The 16,356-nt window shown below is 41.3% G+C and overlaps 1 protein-coding gene across 1 annotated transcript in view; it reads right to left on the reverse strand.

Annotated features, from left to right (window-relative positions):
- The window catches only part of Hsd17b4 (hydroxysteroid 17-beta dehydrogenase 4), an 85,725-nt gene that overhangs the window by 9,388 nt on the left and 59,981 nt on the right, over positions 1–16,356 (reverse strand). The window contains exons 17-22 of the mRNA XM_040741831.1: positions 15,137–15,202; positions 11,231–11,300; positions 10,422–10,528; positions 9,359–9,445; positions 5,640–5,726; positions 4,663–4,801 (exon numbers count right to left, since the gene is read on the reverse strand). Coding sequence (XP_040597765.1) covers positions 4,663–4,801; positions 5,640–5,726; positions 9,359–9,445; positions 10,422–10,528; positions 11,231–11,300; positions 15,137–15,202 — 556 coding nt within the window. The remainder of the gene's footprint in view (positions 1–4,662; positions 4,802–5,639; positions 5,727–9,358; positions 9,446–10,421; positions 10,529–11,230; positions 11,301–15,136; positions 15,203–16,356) is intronic.

Raw genomic sequence — 16,356 nt, forward strand, 5'->3', positions numbered from 1 at the left:
ATTTTGAGTCCTTTCCCCATTCGTGTGGCACTCCCTCTCTTTCACCAGTATCTTCATTAAGCCTATGCTCTATAACTCAGCTGCTAGTGTACTTTTCACATGAAAGGAAAGCTATGCACACTCTGTTACCCTTTGGAGCTAGCTCAGAAACCATGAGGCAAGCTGAGATCTGCCAATGCAGAGTCTTACCCTTTGGCTGTCCTCCCTCCTATTTCTCAACTCCTTGCAAGCACAATGTTTTCCACAAGGAATAACCAGCAGATTACCTGTGGTTTTCTCTTCAGCAGAAACACTGTTGTGTTTCCTCTTTTGCTATGTTTTACACAGTGAGCATGTGCTGCCTAAAGAAATAGCAAGTGTTATATTAAAGCTTCAAGATGTTTTAAAGAGCAAGAAACAGAACATTGTTTCCAAAAGTTCTACATGGTTTAGACAGGGTTTAGCTGTATGTGTAGCCATTATTTACTTGTAATGAACAATGGAACTGTGTGATTATTTTTAAGGTACCCAAGTAGGAACAACTTTTTTTTCTCCAATGCTAGAGATCAAACACAAGGCCTTCTTTCTACATGGCAGCTAAGCACTCTGTCAGGCGTGTGTCTTCAGCCCTGAACATGTTCTCTCAATAGCCCAGACGTACACATTTTCTTATCTGTGTCAACACATTACCTACATAGTATGTAATACAAAAATCCTAGTTTAAAGATGGTCCCATCCATCAGCTGTGGGGGTGAAAAGTACAGCCTTCTTGGTCTCACATATGAACACAGTACATTACATTGAACACTCAACGCGATTCTTCTACAGTCTGGAGCAAAACAAGGCTTGCTCCTCTCCCCAAACCTCTTCAATATTGTACTTGAAGTTCTAGCTAGAGTAATAAGACAACAAAAGGAGATCAAGGGATACAAATTGCAAAGGAAGAAGTCAAACTTTCACTATTTGCAGATGATATGAGAGTTTACATAAGTGGCCTGAAAAACTCTTACCAGAGAACTCCTACAACCTTCAGCAAAGTTGCAGGATACAAGATTAACTCAAAAAAAAAAAACTAAACAAAACAAACAAACAAACAAAAAACAGTAGCCCTATGTTGGGGAAGTCCTGTGTATATGTCAATAAAGCACTGTTGGCCAATAGAGAAGCAAGATAGGTGGGACTAGGAGTCGAAGAGAACTCTGGGTAGTAGAAACACAGGGAGTCAAGATGCAACTGCCATAGGGATAAGAAGCCCGGAAACTTTGCTCCGGTAAGAGAAATACTTAGATTAACAATTATGGGGTAAACACTTAAGTCAGAGCTAGCCAGTAAGAAACAAGCAAGGCCAACAGCTTCATAATTAATATAGCCTCCTGTGTGTTTATTTGGGACTGATGCAGCTCTGGAACCAGGCTGACGGGAAGGCTTCTCTTTACAGCCCTATTATATATATGATGATACATGGGCTGAGAAAGAAATCAGAGAAACATCACCCTTTCCACCCTTTACAATAGTCACAAACAATATAAAATACCTTGGGGTAATGCTAACAAAACAAGTGAAAGACATGTACAGTAAGAACTTGGAGTCTTTAAAGAAAGAAATTGAAGAAGATACCAGAACATGGAAAGATCTTCAATGCTCTTGAATAGGTAGGATCAATATAGTAAAAATAGCAACCTTGCCAAAAGCAATCTACAGATTCAATGCAATTACAAACACAATTCTTCACAGACCTTGAAAGAACAATACTCAACTTTATATGGAAAAAAAAAAACAAGACCCAGGATAGTCACAACAACCCAATAAAGGAACTTCAGGAGGCATCACCATCCCTGACTTCAAGCCCTATTATAGAGCCATAGTCCTGAAAACAGCTTGATATTGGCACAAAAGTAGACAGGTAGACCAATGGAATCAAATTGAAAACCCTGATACTCACCCACACTCTTACGAACACCTGATTTTTGACAAAAAAGCTAAAGTTATACAATGGAAAAAAGAAAGCATCTTCAACAAATGTTGCTGGCATAACCGAATGCTAGAATGTAAAGACTGCAGATAGATAGTTTTGTGCATGGTAATAGATATGGATCTAAGTCCAAATGGATCAAAGACTTTGACATAAATCCAGCCACATTGAACCTGTTAGAAGAGAAAGTGGGAGGTACCCTTCAATGAATTGGTAAAGGAGACCATTCCAGTAGCACAGATATTCAGATCAACGATTAATAAATGGGACCTCCTGAAACTGAAAAGCTTCTGTAAGGCAAACAATACAGTCAGCAAGACAAAACAGCAGCCCACAGAATGGGAAAAGATCTTCACCAACCCACATCTGACAGAGGGCTGATCTCCAAAATGTACAAAGAACTCAAGAAGCTAGCCACCAAAATAGCGAACAATCCAATTAAAAAGTGGGGTGCAGAACTAAATAGAGAATTCTCAGTAGAGGAATCTAAAATGTATGAAAGACACTTAAGAAAGTGCTCAATATCCTTAGCCATCAGGGAAATGCAAATCAAAACAACTCTGAGATACCATCTTACACTGGCCAGAATGGCTAAAATCACAAACACCAATGACAGTCTATGCTGGAGAGGATGTGGAGAAAGGGGAACACTCCTCCATTGTTGCTGGGAGTGCAAACTTGTACAACCACTTCAGAAATCAATTATGGTGCTTTCTCAGGAAAATGGGAATAAGTCTACCTCAAGATCCAGCAATTCCTCTCCTGGCCATATACCCAAAGAATGCACATTCATACAACAAGGACATCTGTTCCACTATGTTCATAGCAGCGTTGTTTGTATTAGCCAGAACCTTGAAGCAACCTAGATGCCCTTCAACTGAAGAGTGGATAGAGAAAATGTGGTACATTTACACAATGGAGTACTACTCAGCTGAAAAAAAAAACAATGGAATCTTGAAATTTGCAGGTAAATGGACAGCACTAGAAGAAACCATCCTGAGTGAGGTATTCACTCATATATGGTTTTAAGACATAGAGCAAAGGATTACTAGCCTACAATCCATATCGCCAGAGGAGCTAGGAAACAAGGAGGGCCCCAAGAGAAAAACACATGGTCCCCCAAAGAAGGAGAGGGGTACAAGAACCTCTGAGCAAATTGGGAGCATGGGGGGTGGGGGAAGATGGAAAGGGGAGAGGCAGAAATGGGAAAGGGGGAGGAGAACAGGAGGACTGAGGCAGGGGAGGAATAGAGGAGGACAAGAAAGGAGATGTCTTGATAAAGGGAGCCAGTACAGGTTTGGAGAGAGGTCTGGCACAGAGGAAATGGTAGGGAATCTACAGGGATAACCTCAACTAAGAATCTAGGCAGTGGTAGAGAGGCTGCCTTTGATGTCCTTCCCCTATAATGAGACTGATGACTGTCTTAGTTACCATTCCTAGAGACTTGACCCAGTAGCTGATCGAAGCAGAGACAGGCACCCACAGCTGAGCACTGAGCCATTATCTGGGAATCCAGTTGCGGAGGAGGAGAGATGATCAAATGAACCAAGATGAAACTGGAGATACCCGCAGAAACAGTTGACCTGACCTAATGAGAGCACGCAGACCCTAGTTGTAAAGCAGGGGGAACCAGCATTGGACCGAACAAGGCCATCTGAATGTGGAGGGCAGCTAGGAGGCCAGGGCACTCTACGTAACCTCTAACAGTGGAGCCAGGGTTTATTCCTAGGTCACAAATGAACTTTGGGAGCCCATTCCCTATGAAGGGATATACTATTATAACGCAGATACGAGAAGGAGGGCCTGGGCCCTCCCCCAAATGATGTGATAGGCTTTGATGATCGTCCCTGGCAGGTCTCACTGTACCTGAGGAGTGGGTGGAGGTGGTTTGTGGGGCTAGTGGGAAGCATGGGAAGATGGGAGGGTGAGAGAATGGTGTTATGGATATGTAAATAAGAGTATCTCTAAAATAAAAAAATAAAATAATTTTTAAATAAACGCCCAATTTTTCTTTCTTTAGAAAATGGTACCTGGGACAATCATCACATGTCCTCACGCATTGTCAATCACTGGCTGACTGAAGCCAGGGATATGGAACACCAAGTGTACTGATGTCAGGTACTACAATAGAACCACGAGCTCACAATTACAATAGAATCACGAGCTCACAGTAGCTGTGGCTACATGCACTGAACCTACACAAGACTGGGCTAGTCAACAGTCAGTAGTAGATTGGGGGTTCTTATGGAGAACTAGCTCTCCCTGGGGAACTGTTGGCTACTGATGGATGCTGGGAGGTGGGGGGACTCACAGTCATGTCTTCAGTTATCACCCACTAGGAAGGGTACCACTGGAACAGATAGTTTCACACCCATGCTCACATGGACAGGGCAGTTAAAGTCAGTGGGCCACAAAACAAAGACACAAATGTGAATGTGACTGAGGAACTGGCAGGGAGAAGGAGAGATTAACAGGTTGGGGTAGGTCAGAGTAATTAGAATGCATTATATATGTGCATGAAATTGCCAATGAAGTGTAATTGAAGGGAAAAAATGCATGCCTTTGAATGTCCTGAGGCCTATTAGTTCTCTTGGAAAACAACAAACAACTATGTAAGTCAGACTTACCTGCTTTCAAAGGAACTATTATCAATTATAATATACTTTATTATATATATATATATACACTATAAAGTCAGAAATCTAACTTACTCCACTTGGCTGCAATATCTCCACCTTTTGTGATATGCCATTCAAATACAGCATTTACTTTCTTCACCACCTCATGTCCAATGTCCTTAAGGCGACGCCCTATTTCCCCAAACACAAGAGCACTCTGAAGATCCCCATCCTGACAAAAAAGAAGAAATTTTATTTGAAAACTTCACAAAGAAATTATTACAAATACATGCAATAAGAGTGATTTTTATTCAGGTCATAGGTAACACAGCCAAACTATTTTGTTCACACTAGGCTTATTTCTTTGTGTTATACAGCCCATAACTGATTTACTCAGAAAAAAATTTTTTTTGGTTTTTCGAGACAGGGTTTCTCTGTGTAACAACCCTAGCTGTCCTGGAACTTGCTCTCAAGTATTGGGATTAAAGGCATGAGGCACCTCCACCTGACAAGAAAATTCTATTCTTAAAGTAATATTTTAGGGTCTGAGGTAAAGTGCCTCCTGTAAAACTATGAGGTCTGATTTGAGTCCCATGTGCCCACATCAAAAGCTGGGTGTAGTGATGTACATCCTACTCCCAGCACTGGTCCAGGGGCTCACTGGGAAGTCAGTCTGGATAAAATGGTAATTCCAGGTTCAGTGAGGGACCTTGTCTAAAAAGTGAGGGGGAGCCAGGCGTTGGTGGCGCACGCCTTTAATCCCAGCACTCAGGAGGCAGAGGCAGGCGGATCTCTGTGAGTTCGAGGCCAGCCTGGACCGACAGCCTCCAAAATAATACAGAGAAACCCTGTCTCGTAAAACAAAACAAAACAAAAAGTACCCCAATATTCTGCAAAGAGTTTTAAAACTCTAAGCTGTCAAAATATTTCCTTCATTCCAATCAGTTTTAAATTATGTTATTTCTGCAACAGGCTTTTCATAGCTAAAGGAAATAGCCTGACCAATCCTGAAGTGACATGAACTAAGGCTCGCACACAGAAGGGACTGGGTGCCAGCCTTTGCAGCCTACCTTAGAGGGCATCTGAGCTGAAACCCCAGATGTAGGCACAAGATCCACGTATGCATTTGAAATGACGATATCTCCGGTCTCTTGGGCCTGCAGAGTACAAGTGGGGTAGGAAAGAATCAAGTTCACTCTGATGGTTTACGGTTCTAACCTGAAATGCTAAGCTATTTTAAGGAAAGCTCATACTTTTCTTTGAAATAAAAAAAAAACTAGAAAGCCAAATAAAACAAAAGGTCAATGATGTTAATAATAAAATAATAAACATGAAAAAATAAAAATTAATAAGAGACATGAATATTTTCTGAATTAATACAATTGTTACTAAGCCTAGATATAGAATCAACTGATAGTTTTTTCTTTTTAAAAAATATTATCAGGTCTCATCTTCCAAAACGGTAATTAAAGGAGCTGGAGCGATGGCTCAGTGGCCAAGAGCACCGAGGACCCCAGTTCAGTTCCTAGAAGTTTGGTTTCCAGCCCAGCACCACATGAGGCTGCTCACGATCACCTGCAACTCCAGCTCCAGGAGATCTGACCCCTTGGCTTCTGTGAGCTACTGCACTCATGCATAGACCCATCTACAGAAACACACAGCTACATAAACTTTAAAAATAAGAAAAATGAGCATGTTTAAAACCTAAGTACTAATTTCAATGATCTAAGACAGAGCCTAGGCTCTGGTATTTTGGAGCTTTCCTTTTCCCAAACCCAAGTGTGTTTTGAGGGGAGCCAGAGTGAGCAGTCAACTGTTGGAAATATAGAAGGTGTGTTGTAATACTCCCATGTGGAGCAAATTTGTTCTGTTAATATAGGTTAAGAAGCAGATGATAGTGTTTGTAAAGTCAAATTCTATTTAATGTCAGAAGTATACACAACATGAAGTAGACGTCCCAATAACCTTTTACACCTGCCATTAAAGAAACTCTCATTCCTAACATTCCTAACCCTATGTTTCAAATCATTCCAGTGACTATGCTTCCATAAGAACAATGCTGTAAGTCAGGCTTGTAATGCTAGTACCCAAAGGCTACAGCAAGAGAACTGCAAGTTCAATGCCAGCCTGGATTAAGAAGCATGTTTCTGTACACACTGCAATATAGCAGAACTAAGAAGCACATTTCTGTACACACCAGGATATAGCAGAACTAAGAAGCACGTTTCTTTCTGTACACACTGGGATATAGCAGAACACTGTCTAATTTCAAAAAGTGAAAGCAGCAATTGTTACAACTTTGAATTTAACTAATCCCCCTTGACTACCTCCCTTCATTCTTGAAAGGAGGGAAAATACCTTTCCCACAATTTGTTCTTTATATATATATTGAAAAGCACAGACACTATTAATGAAAAAACAAAATACACTTTAGCAAATTGCCTCTTTGAAAGCACATGAGCATACAGTTCTGAAATGCTTGTCTTAAATGTTTTTTAAAATACACTGGAAGGAGGGAGTCAAGGTAGGAGTCTTGTACGTCCCTGTAATTACAGGGGAAGGAGAAAACACTCTGAAAAGAGAAAGCATGTTTAGTGCCATTTCAAATGGGAAGAATGCATTACATTTAGGTTATTTCTCAGTTCTTTAAGTTCACACAAAGTGTCCATGGACTGTTCATGTTAGGATTGCATGAAATCTATAATGTTTCATACAGTGTCGTGGTCCACACATGTTGGAGTTCATGTTCTTTCGTGTTTGTGTTTTTCTTGCTTTCTTCATGGTACTAGGAAGAGAACCCAAGGCCTAGTGTGCAATAGACAAGTGCTCTGTCATGAGCAACATTCCCAGCCCATTTGTGCATTAATTTTCAAGTATGATTCTTTACTCTAAGGCTTGAGTTATATAGTGTTTGCCTAACAAGGGCAACACCCGAGGCTAATCCCCAGTACCAGTCCCCAGGACTGACTCCACCACAAACATTTTAAAAGTGAGAGTTGAACAGGAGGCAAAGATTTTAGTGAAATAAGGTTTCAGAGAAAGCCAGGGTGTGTGCATGCATCGGTGGGAATGAAGAATAGAGTCTACAGTACTACATCAGCAGGGCGTGGTAATGCATGTGTGCAATGCCAGTGCTTTCAAGGTAGAGGCAGGAGGATAGAAAGTTCTAAAGAAGCAGCCTGGGCTAGAGAATAAGACTGTTTAAATTTAAAAAAGAAATCAGAGAAACTGTTCCTAAGGGTAAGGTGAAACTTAACTGAGGTCTTTAATACAGAAGAAATTTGCAAAATAAAACAAATGATATCCCTAAAGCATGAACATGTTGTCAGCAACAGGAAGGTATGAATACTAAAGCAGAATTCTGCTAACTCACCAGCTCCTGGAGCAACAAACTACAGAAACAGCAGCCCTGACACAGCTTTGGAGCCATGTGGAGCTGTGTTTGTACACCCACCTGCTCAAGCACTGCCTGTGAGGCCATCAGCAAGACATTACCAACACCAAGACTTCCTTAGGAACCTACAGTTTCTTATATCTCAATGCAGAGTTGTTATTGAAAGTTGCTACTGAAGCATCTCCATAAATAAAAGTGTTACTGTCACTATTGGAATACTTAAGCCTGCTCTATGTGAGACAGCCACAGAAAGCTATTAGCTGCTGAGCTGTGGCAACAAAAGTTGCTTTTTAAACTGTTATAATAAGGAAACAAACTTGAATGACCTTTTAGTGCTTTTTTGGGGGCTTCACTAAGTCTCCCTCAAAATTACTTAAATCAACAGAGAGACAATTGATTGGCTTGGCAATTATTAATTAGGCCCAGATTCTATGATACGAAAGGGTAATTTATAGGGAGGGAGGTGTGTGTGTGTGTGTGTGTGTGTGTGTGTGTGTGTGTGTGTGTGTGTGTGTGTGTGATCAAGGGCACATGGTTTCTGTCTAGGTAAAAACTAAAGGCTCCAACCTCACAGTTCTATAAAACACAAGTAGCTGTGCCTGTAACCTGGCAAAAATTTGTTTCGAATGCCTTTGTTGTTAGACTAGATAAACTGCTGTTTCCATTCTTGTGAGTCAAGCTGCAAGATCTTCATCAGTAAGAGAGAAAAAATTTTAAAAGGAACATGAGGAATCTTAGTTTCAACTATCAGTCAGCATTAATTTTAAAAGTACTCCCAAGTTTCTCTCTCAAAGATTCCTATTACTAACTACAAAAATGCTAGCAGAAAACAAATGACAGTGTGTCATGCAGGGGTCACACAGCACATACATGCTTTCATACTTTCAACTCTATGAAGTGTGTCATGCAGGGGTCACACAGCACATACATACTTTCATACTTTCAACTCTATGACACTGTGTCATGCAGGGGTCTCACAGCACATACATACTTTCATACTTTCAACTCTATGACAGTGTGCCATGCAGGGGTCTCACAGCACATACATACTTTCATACTTTCAACTCTATGACACTGTGTCATGCAGGGGTCACACAGCACATACATACTTTCAACTCTATGAAGTGTGCCATGCAGGGGTCACACAGCACATACATACTTTCATACTTTCAACTCTATGAAGTGTGCCATGCAGGGGTCACACAGCACATACATACTTTCAACTCTATGACACTGTGTCATGCAGGGGTCACACAGCACATACATACTTTCATACTTTCAACTCTATGACAGTGTGTCATGCAGGGGTCACACAGCACATACATACTTTCAACTCTATGACAGTGTGCCATGCAGGGGTCTCACAGCACATACTTCCAACTCCATCATTCATACCTTGGTTTGAAAATGAATTCTGTTTCCTTCCTTCCACATCTCAGTTTGTAGAGTTTGTCCTGGATATACTGGTTTGGCAAAACGAACCTATGAAAATAAGAGTTTTAGCATTAAAAATGTTTTTAAGTGAAACCTGGCAGGGAAGTTTCAGGGAAGGTCAGCATAAAAGGAAAATGGTAGAATTAAATACATTAAGCTTCATAGAAGATATCAAAAACATAGAAAATTAACAAAGAAAGGATGCTGACAGTCATGCACGCACATAATAACCTAGTTCTTTTCCCTGAAAACAAAAGAACCAAGACTGGAAATACAGCTCACTGGTGGAGTGAGTGCTTACCTAGGTTATGTGAAGTCCTAAATTCAATTGCCAGCATTGAGGGGTGAGGGGGAGACCAAAAGGCAGCATTTTCTCACGACAAACCAAAAAGCAAAACCATAATCCTATTAGGTAGTGACACTGGCAGCTGCCAGAACAATTTGGAGTTCAAAGTGGCACTAATTAATATGGGAGCTGAAGGCTCCGGTGAGGACACAGAACAAAATATTTCCACATTTTAGAACACGATCATTTATGTTACTGTGTGAATCTATACACACATTGCTATACTAAAAACAATCAATTGTGATTAAGTAAAAAGCATGAAAATAATGAGTGTAATTAAGGTTCAGGCATCAGAAAATATATCTTCACTCTTGCATGAAGAATAGACTAATAAATATTTTTAAAGCCATTTGACACGGCTGTAGTGCCTAAGTCAAAAGTGTCTAAGTCAAAAGTACACATCTTTTGACTTAGACAAAAATGGTGTAAGCAGAAACTCAACCCCTTGATATCTTCTGTTAAGGCAAATGTAGAGTTTCAAAAGTACATATGCTGAGGCCGGGCAGAGGTGATTCACTCCTTTAATCACAGCACTACACAGACAGAAGTAGGTGAGTCTCGGAGTTCGAGGTCAGCCTGGTCTACAGAGTGAGTTAGTTCCAGGACAGTCAGGGCTACACAGAGAAACCTGTCTTAACCTGCCCTTTCCCCCCATAAAAGTATGCAAGAGACATATACCTTAATCGCCTTGAATCTTGACACATCATTATCTGCAAACTGCTGTAAAACATGCCTTGCAGAAAATCCAAAGGTACATAATCCATGTAATATGGGCTTCTCAAAACCTAAGAAAATTTGGATAATTTTTATAGATGGAAAGTGCCATATCTAAGTATATATTTAGTTCAGCATTTTAATGTCTTTTAAACTGCAATTTTACCATGAATTATACCCCATATTAAGAAATAGGGCACACCAAGAGAGATGGTACTACCTTTTATCACCGCACTGGGGAGACAGAGGTAGGCAACGCTCTCTAAGCTCAAGGGCAGTCTGCCTACATAGCAAGTTCCAACCTAACCAGGGTTACAGATTGAGACTGTACCTTAAAAAAAAGTTCTGTAAATAGTACTTAGTACTTCCTAGGGGGAAATTTGAGACATAAATAACAAAAACTACTTTTGAAAAAAAACTTGGGAACACTTTTTTATTTCATTTTGTTTGAGGCAAACCACAGTGAGTGATTTCACAGCTTTCTAACCTTTCAAGCTTTTGTTCCCCCCAATGACCTTGCCTCCCTCGTGACAGTTCCAGACCTTCCCCCCAGCTTTGTCGTAGGCCTTCAGCAGCAGCAGCTTCACACCACCATGTGAATTTCAAGCAAACCACACACCATTTCCTGACTACTTCATACCTTTCTATAGCCTCTGAATAAACATGAAAACTACCTTTTCAATGCTATTCCAATTACCAGTCACAAGCATTACTTTCAATACTTTCTTTAGTGTATAGTTTGTTACCTGAGCTAATATTTTTCAGTGACTCACCAGCAATGCCAGCGAAGCTAGGGTCAATGTGTAAGGGATTCCAGTCTCCGCTGAGGCGGTACAAAGCAGCCTGCAGAGAAAAATTACCACTGAACTTCAGCATTTTCTGAGCATTAAGTGTAGCACAGGAAGTGCTGCCAACTATTGATTACAATGTATAATGTGCATACATCTAGACCGTGATAAAAAAAAAGATAACTAATTTTTACAAAAACAAGATTCCCTGTAACCTTAAGTTTTAATGAGCTCTTTTGTAAGAGATAAAGAAATAAAAAAGAAAGGCAAGAATTACAGCCACCCCCCACCATCAAAGGGGAAACTCACAGAAAGGGAAAACCTAGTAGAAACAGGTAAAGAGCTAAAGTCTTTTAGCCAATCAAAATCTATGCCCTCTTTCTTAATGGGTTTTTTTTTAATCTGAAGTCTATATCATAATACTGGACAGATAGATAAATGTCAAAGTCTTCTCACTAAATTTCATCTTTCTAGCACACAAAATCCTGAATATTGACTCACGCACAAAAATCAAACCAACAGCCCTCCAGTATGATTCAGTGTATGTAAAGCTCAATTTTTACACTACTAATTTACATAGGTAAGGCGAGAACAGCAGAAAAATGTAGGCAACAACAGGGAAAGAAAGCCATCATTTCTCTGGTATTTAAACCACGTGGTCTTCAAACTAGAGTGCTCTCCAGGATTGAAGGGAAGAAATTCACGAGACAGCTGGACATTTAATGCATCTTTATAATAGCTTGTTACAGTCAGTTGGATCTGCCTCAACAGCTTTTCCTTAACAAGTCTGCATATGAGATAATTTCACTTTTCAGTGGCTCAGTATTCTTTTCTGTAGTTATGTTCTTCTAAATACAAGATTCTATGTGTTAGAAAATAAAATGGTTATTTTTTTCCAAAAGCCATATGCAAACAGTAAACACTAGGAAACTACACACTATCCATTATCATGTATGCTATGAAAAAAAGGCACATTTCCAGGCACATTTCCAGGCCACAGTGGGAAGTTGTCAGACATGACCTACATAATGGGCTTTGAATCCAGATGAACCAGAATCCACATCCATCCCTATCACTACTAAGCAAGTTTCTCCACCAATGTAAGCCTTAAGCAAGGAGGACTCACTTTCAAAGAACAACTGCAGAAATTAAATGAAATAAAGGTCATGGGTATTGCCTCAGTGAACATTAGCAATTTCTAGATCTTTTTACAAGAGTTTAGCAACAGTGTAAGTCAACAAAGTCTCTGATTAGTACTCGATTACAGCCCTGTCTACGCAGAGAACAGAGTGTGCATGCCTGCGGATGCAAACCCCAGAAAAGTGCACGTGCCTGTGGGTGCAAATCCCAGAAATCACCTCTTTTGGAGAAGAGGATAAGACAAAAATATCCCCCAATAACCTGAATGAGACCAAACTAGACCTTCTGAATATGGGTGACCATTATGTTGCTTGATCTGTTGGGGTGCCTGGCAGAGGCAGGACCTACCCCAGGTTCATGAACTGACTTTTTGGAGCCTATTCTCTATAGTGGGATACTTTGCTCAGCCTTGATACAGGAGGAAGGGACTTGGTCCTGCCTCAGCTTGGCATACCAGACTTTGTTGGCTCTCCAAGGAAGACCTTACCCGCTGAGAGGAGTGGATGGGGGGTAGGGGTAAGAGGAGGGGCACAGGAGAAAGTGGTAAGTAAAATGAAAAATAAATTTAAAAAAGTAACAACCCCCAAAAGCTGCCTGGTGTATTAAAAGCACCAAGGTGGAATTTGAGGCCCTGCTGAGACAAAGAAAGCTAAAAAAAACCTTTCCAAAGCAAAACACCTCCCTACAGTCATCCATTAAGGAAGTAGCAAATAGCATTTTGCTATGGGGAAGGGATGCCACTGCTCCAAACTAGCAATCTTGGAAGCCAGGCCATCAGCACGGAGGTAAGCAGATGGTGCAGCTTAAAGGACTGCATCTCAGTGTTGTTCTCGCTGCTGGGGCGTCTGTCTCCCTCCAGTACACTGGCTCTGTCTGTCTTTCTCCCAACTACTCTCGACCTACCCTTTCAGTTCTTGCCCTCTCTCTTTCTTTTTCAAGTGTATGGGCTCTTGACCTGCTTGTGTGTCTGCACACCCAGAGGACTGCGTGGGATCAAGATTCACTAGACTCAGTACAGGTCAAGAGAAGTTTATTCGGCGAGGATGCACTTACACACGAAACAGGTGACTGCCACAGGTTCCCGCTCCAAGAATGCCAACCCTGCTGCTACCCGAGCAGGAAGCAAAAGAGAGCTCCAAGCTCCAAACCTAATCCTGGTCCCTGGTCACAGCTGCACTGTGACCATGCTACAGCTGCTGCGGTACTACAGTGTGGAGGTGGAGATCACCACACCAGAGAGGCCAGAAGAAAGTGTTGGGCCCCTAGAACTGGAGTTACCACGTAGCTGTTGGGAATTGAGCCTGCATCCCGTGGAAGAGCAGCCAGAGCTCTTAACCCCTGAGTCATCTCTCCAGTCCCCTTCATTTTCTATTGTTCTTTTTCGTGCTCGGTTTCTCAACTTATCCCTAAGTCTGCTTGTTTTTGATTGTTGTCTTTCATCTCTCATGTGTCCTTAACAGCAGAGCATCTCCTTGTCCCTTTTATGGCTCCCATGGGGGGTGCATCTCTTACATGGTGTCTCTTCTGCCCTTCCAGTCTCTAGCCTAGTCATGGGTTTGCACTTGGCTATTTCAATCTGTCAGTCAGTGTTCCTCAGGCACCGCTTACATGAAGTTCCTTCATGTGGAATGTTGTTTTAGAAGGCTTGATGCAAACTTTGATTTGTCAACAATGGTGCCCCATTTCCACCCTGCTCTGGAGGGATCCAGTGCTCATCTATCTTCTTCTACAAGTTACTTCACCATTGTCTTCCACACCCTTGAGCTTATTTTTTTTTCATCTTTAAAGATTTTTACCAGGATCCCTCTCAGTACTACTTACTGAAAAATTGCATTTCCAGGTCTATCAAGTGATGCAGATAGTCCTGCGAAGCATTTGTGATATTTTAGATTGTCAGCCCCATAAAGGGATGACCTAAATCTGAAAGGGTCCCCAAAAAGAAGACCCGGTTTTAGGGTCATATCTGCTGTCGATTTAGCACAGAAGTGATTTTAATAAAGAATTATATTTTAATGGGAAATACAACAATAACTGAATTCTGACAGTATAATTAGCATTAGACACGTGTCTAGTGAAATTGTGTCTCATTCTCCTCAAATACAACACCTGGTACCGAGAGCCGTTCACCGTTTGGCCTTTTTACGTCACTACATGGAAATGTTTATTGTGCATGAAACACTTGTTTCACTCGTATGGTCAAGCCAGCTACTAGTGAAGAACCTCTTCTATGGATGTTTAAGCAGCATATCTGGGAAGTGGCATTTGTTTGCAAGGCTAAAACGATACAGTTGTGTTTACTTGCTGACTAAAAAGTTACTAATATTTAAAAAATCCAGCACAAATTTATGCTTTAATGGCACAAGTTTTCCATTGTTTTGTAAAGATCTGCGCATACACTGGCTTCCATTACCACCAATGTGAATGAGACCCCCCTTCACACACGCTGACACCCATCACGCCTCCTCCACTCTGCGCTCTGCTATACTTCTCAACCTCTTCCCTGACAACCTGAAAGCCCCATATCTCTGAGGGGGACCATCCACACACCATCTGCCAAGCCAATCATCACTGGCAAACCTGTCTGCCTATCACTCAAAGGAGTGCCCTTGCTCTACAAAGCAAAGCCTGGTGTTTCATTTTTCCTTCTTGGAATAGGATGCCTGAGTCACTCCACTAACGACATACACAAGTACATAGTGCCCACACTTTGAACAGAACAGTATATGAGCCCAGGGGATCAGAACTTGTCACCTGATTCAGTGAAGTGCTGTCCCTCAGCACAGCATCGGGGGGTCGTTTTGGTACAGCAACAGCTGCCTGGAATCAGAAGACATTGTATGTCAGCTTAAATACATGTGATCTTCTAACAAAACTGACATCCAATAAATCACCATGTGTCAATATGATAAACTCTGCAAACTGGATAAAGGGGTTTTTAATGTACAGAGGAAAAATGACATTTAAAATTTCATAACTCCTAACTTTTTACAAATAACAATTACTCTAAAATGATTCTTTTCAATATAGAAAATATTATCAGATCCATCCTCAAGTCACAGAGGACAAAAGACAGTTTTTCCTATGCAAAAAGAAGATGGCAACTCTAAGAATTCAACAATTTACATATTTTAGTTTGCAATGTTTAAAAAAATACATTATCAGCTTTTTTAATTTGATTTTTATGATTAATTATGTGGGGGGTACACAGGAATGTAAGTGCACATGAGGGCGCATGCCTTTAATCCCAGCACTCAGGAGGCAGAGGCAGGCGGATCTCTGTGAGGTCAAGGCCAGACTGGTCTACATAGCAAGTTGCAGGACAGCCAAGGCTACACAGAGAAACTCTTGACAAACAAAACAAAAAAGGGGAGGGGAGGGGAGGGGAAAGAAAGGGAGGGGAAATCAATTGTGCCACTGTTACATAGTTTTTTACAATAAAGTCCGCTATTCTAATTACAGCATTGATGATTTTTCACTATGAAATACTAAGCTTAGATTATCACCAAATGTATCCCACGAATCCCCAAAACACAATTCTAAACGGCCATGAGGAAAGAGACTGCTGCTTTTCAAAAGCGATTTTAACTTCTTTTTAAGTGTGTGGCGTGGGGGGGTGGGGAGAGGAGGGAAGGGAGAAAGGAAGGCTACCAAGGAAAGACTCAGTCAGAGCCTAGTAAGTCAGTCTTGTAGATCATGAAGGAGTCTGGGTACAGAGGCTCACACCTACAACCCTAGCATCCTGGGAAGCGGAGGCAGGAGGACTGCTACAAGTTTGAGGCCAACCTGCTCTACAGAATTAGACTTCATCTGAGAAAAGCAGCAGGGGGTGGGGCTGGAGAGACAGCCCAGCAGATGGCCTATACACTGCTCTTGCAAACTCAAGTTTGGTTCCCAGCACCCACCACGAGTCTGATGCCTCTGCTTCCCAGACACCTGCACATCCCACAGACACACTAATAACTTAAAAAAGG

The sequence above is a fragment of the Mesocricetus auratus genome, unplaced genomic scaffold (genome assembly GCF_017639785.1).
Source record: "Mesocricetus auratus isolate SY011 unplaced genomic scaffold, BCM_Maur_2.0 Super-Scaffold_6730, whole genome shotgun sequence".
Taxonomy (NCBI): domain Eukaryota; kingdom Metazoa; phylum Chordata; class Mammalia; order Rodentia; family Cricetidae; genus Mesocricetus; species Mesocricetus auratus.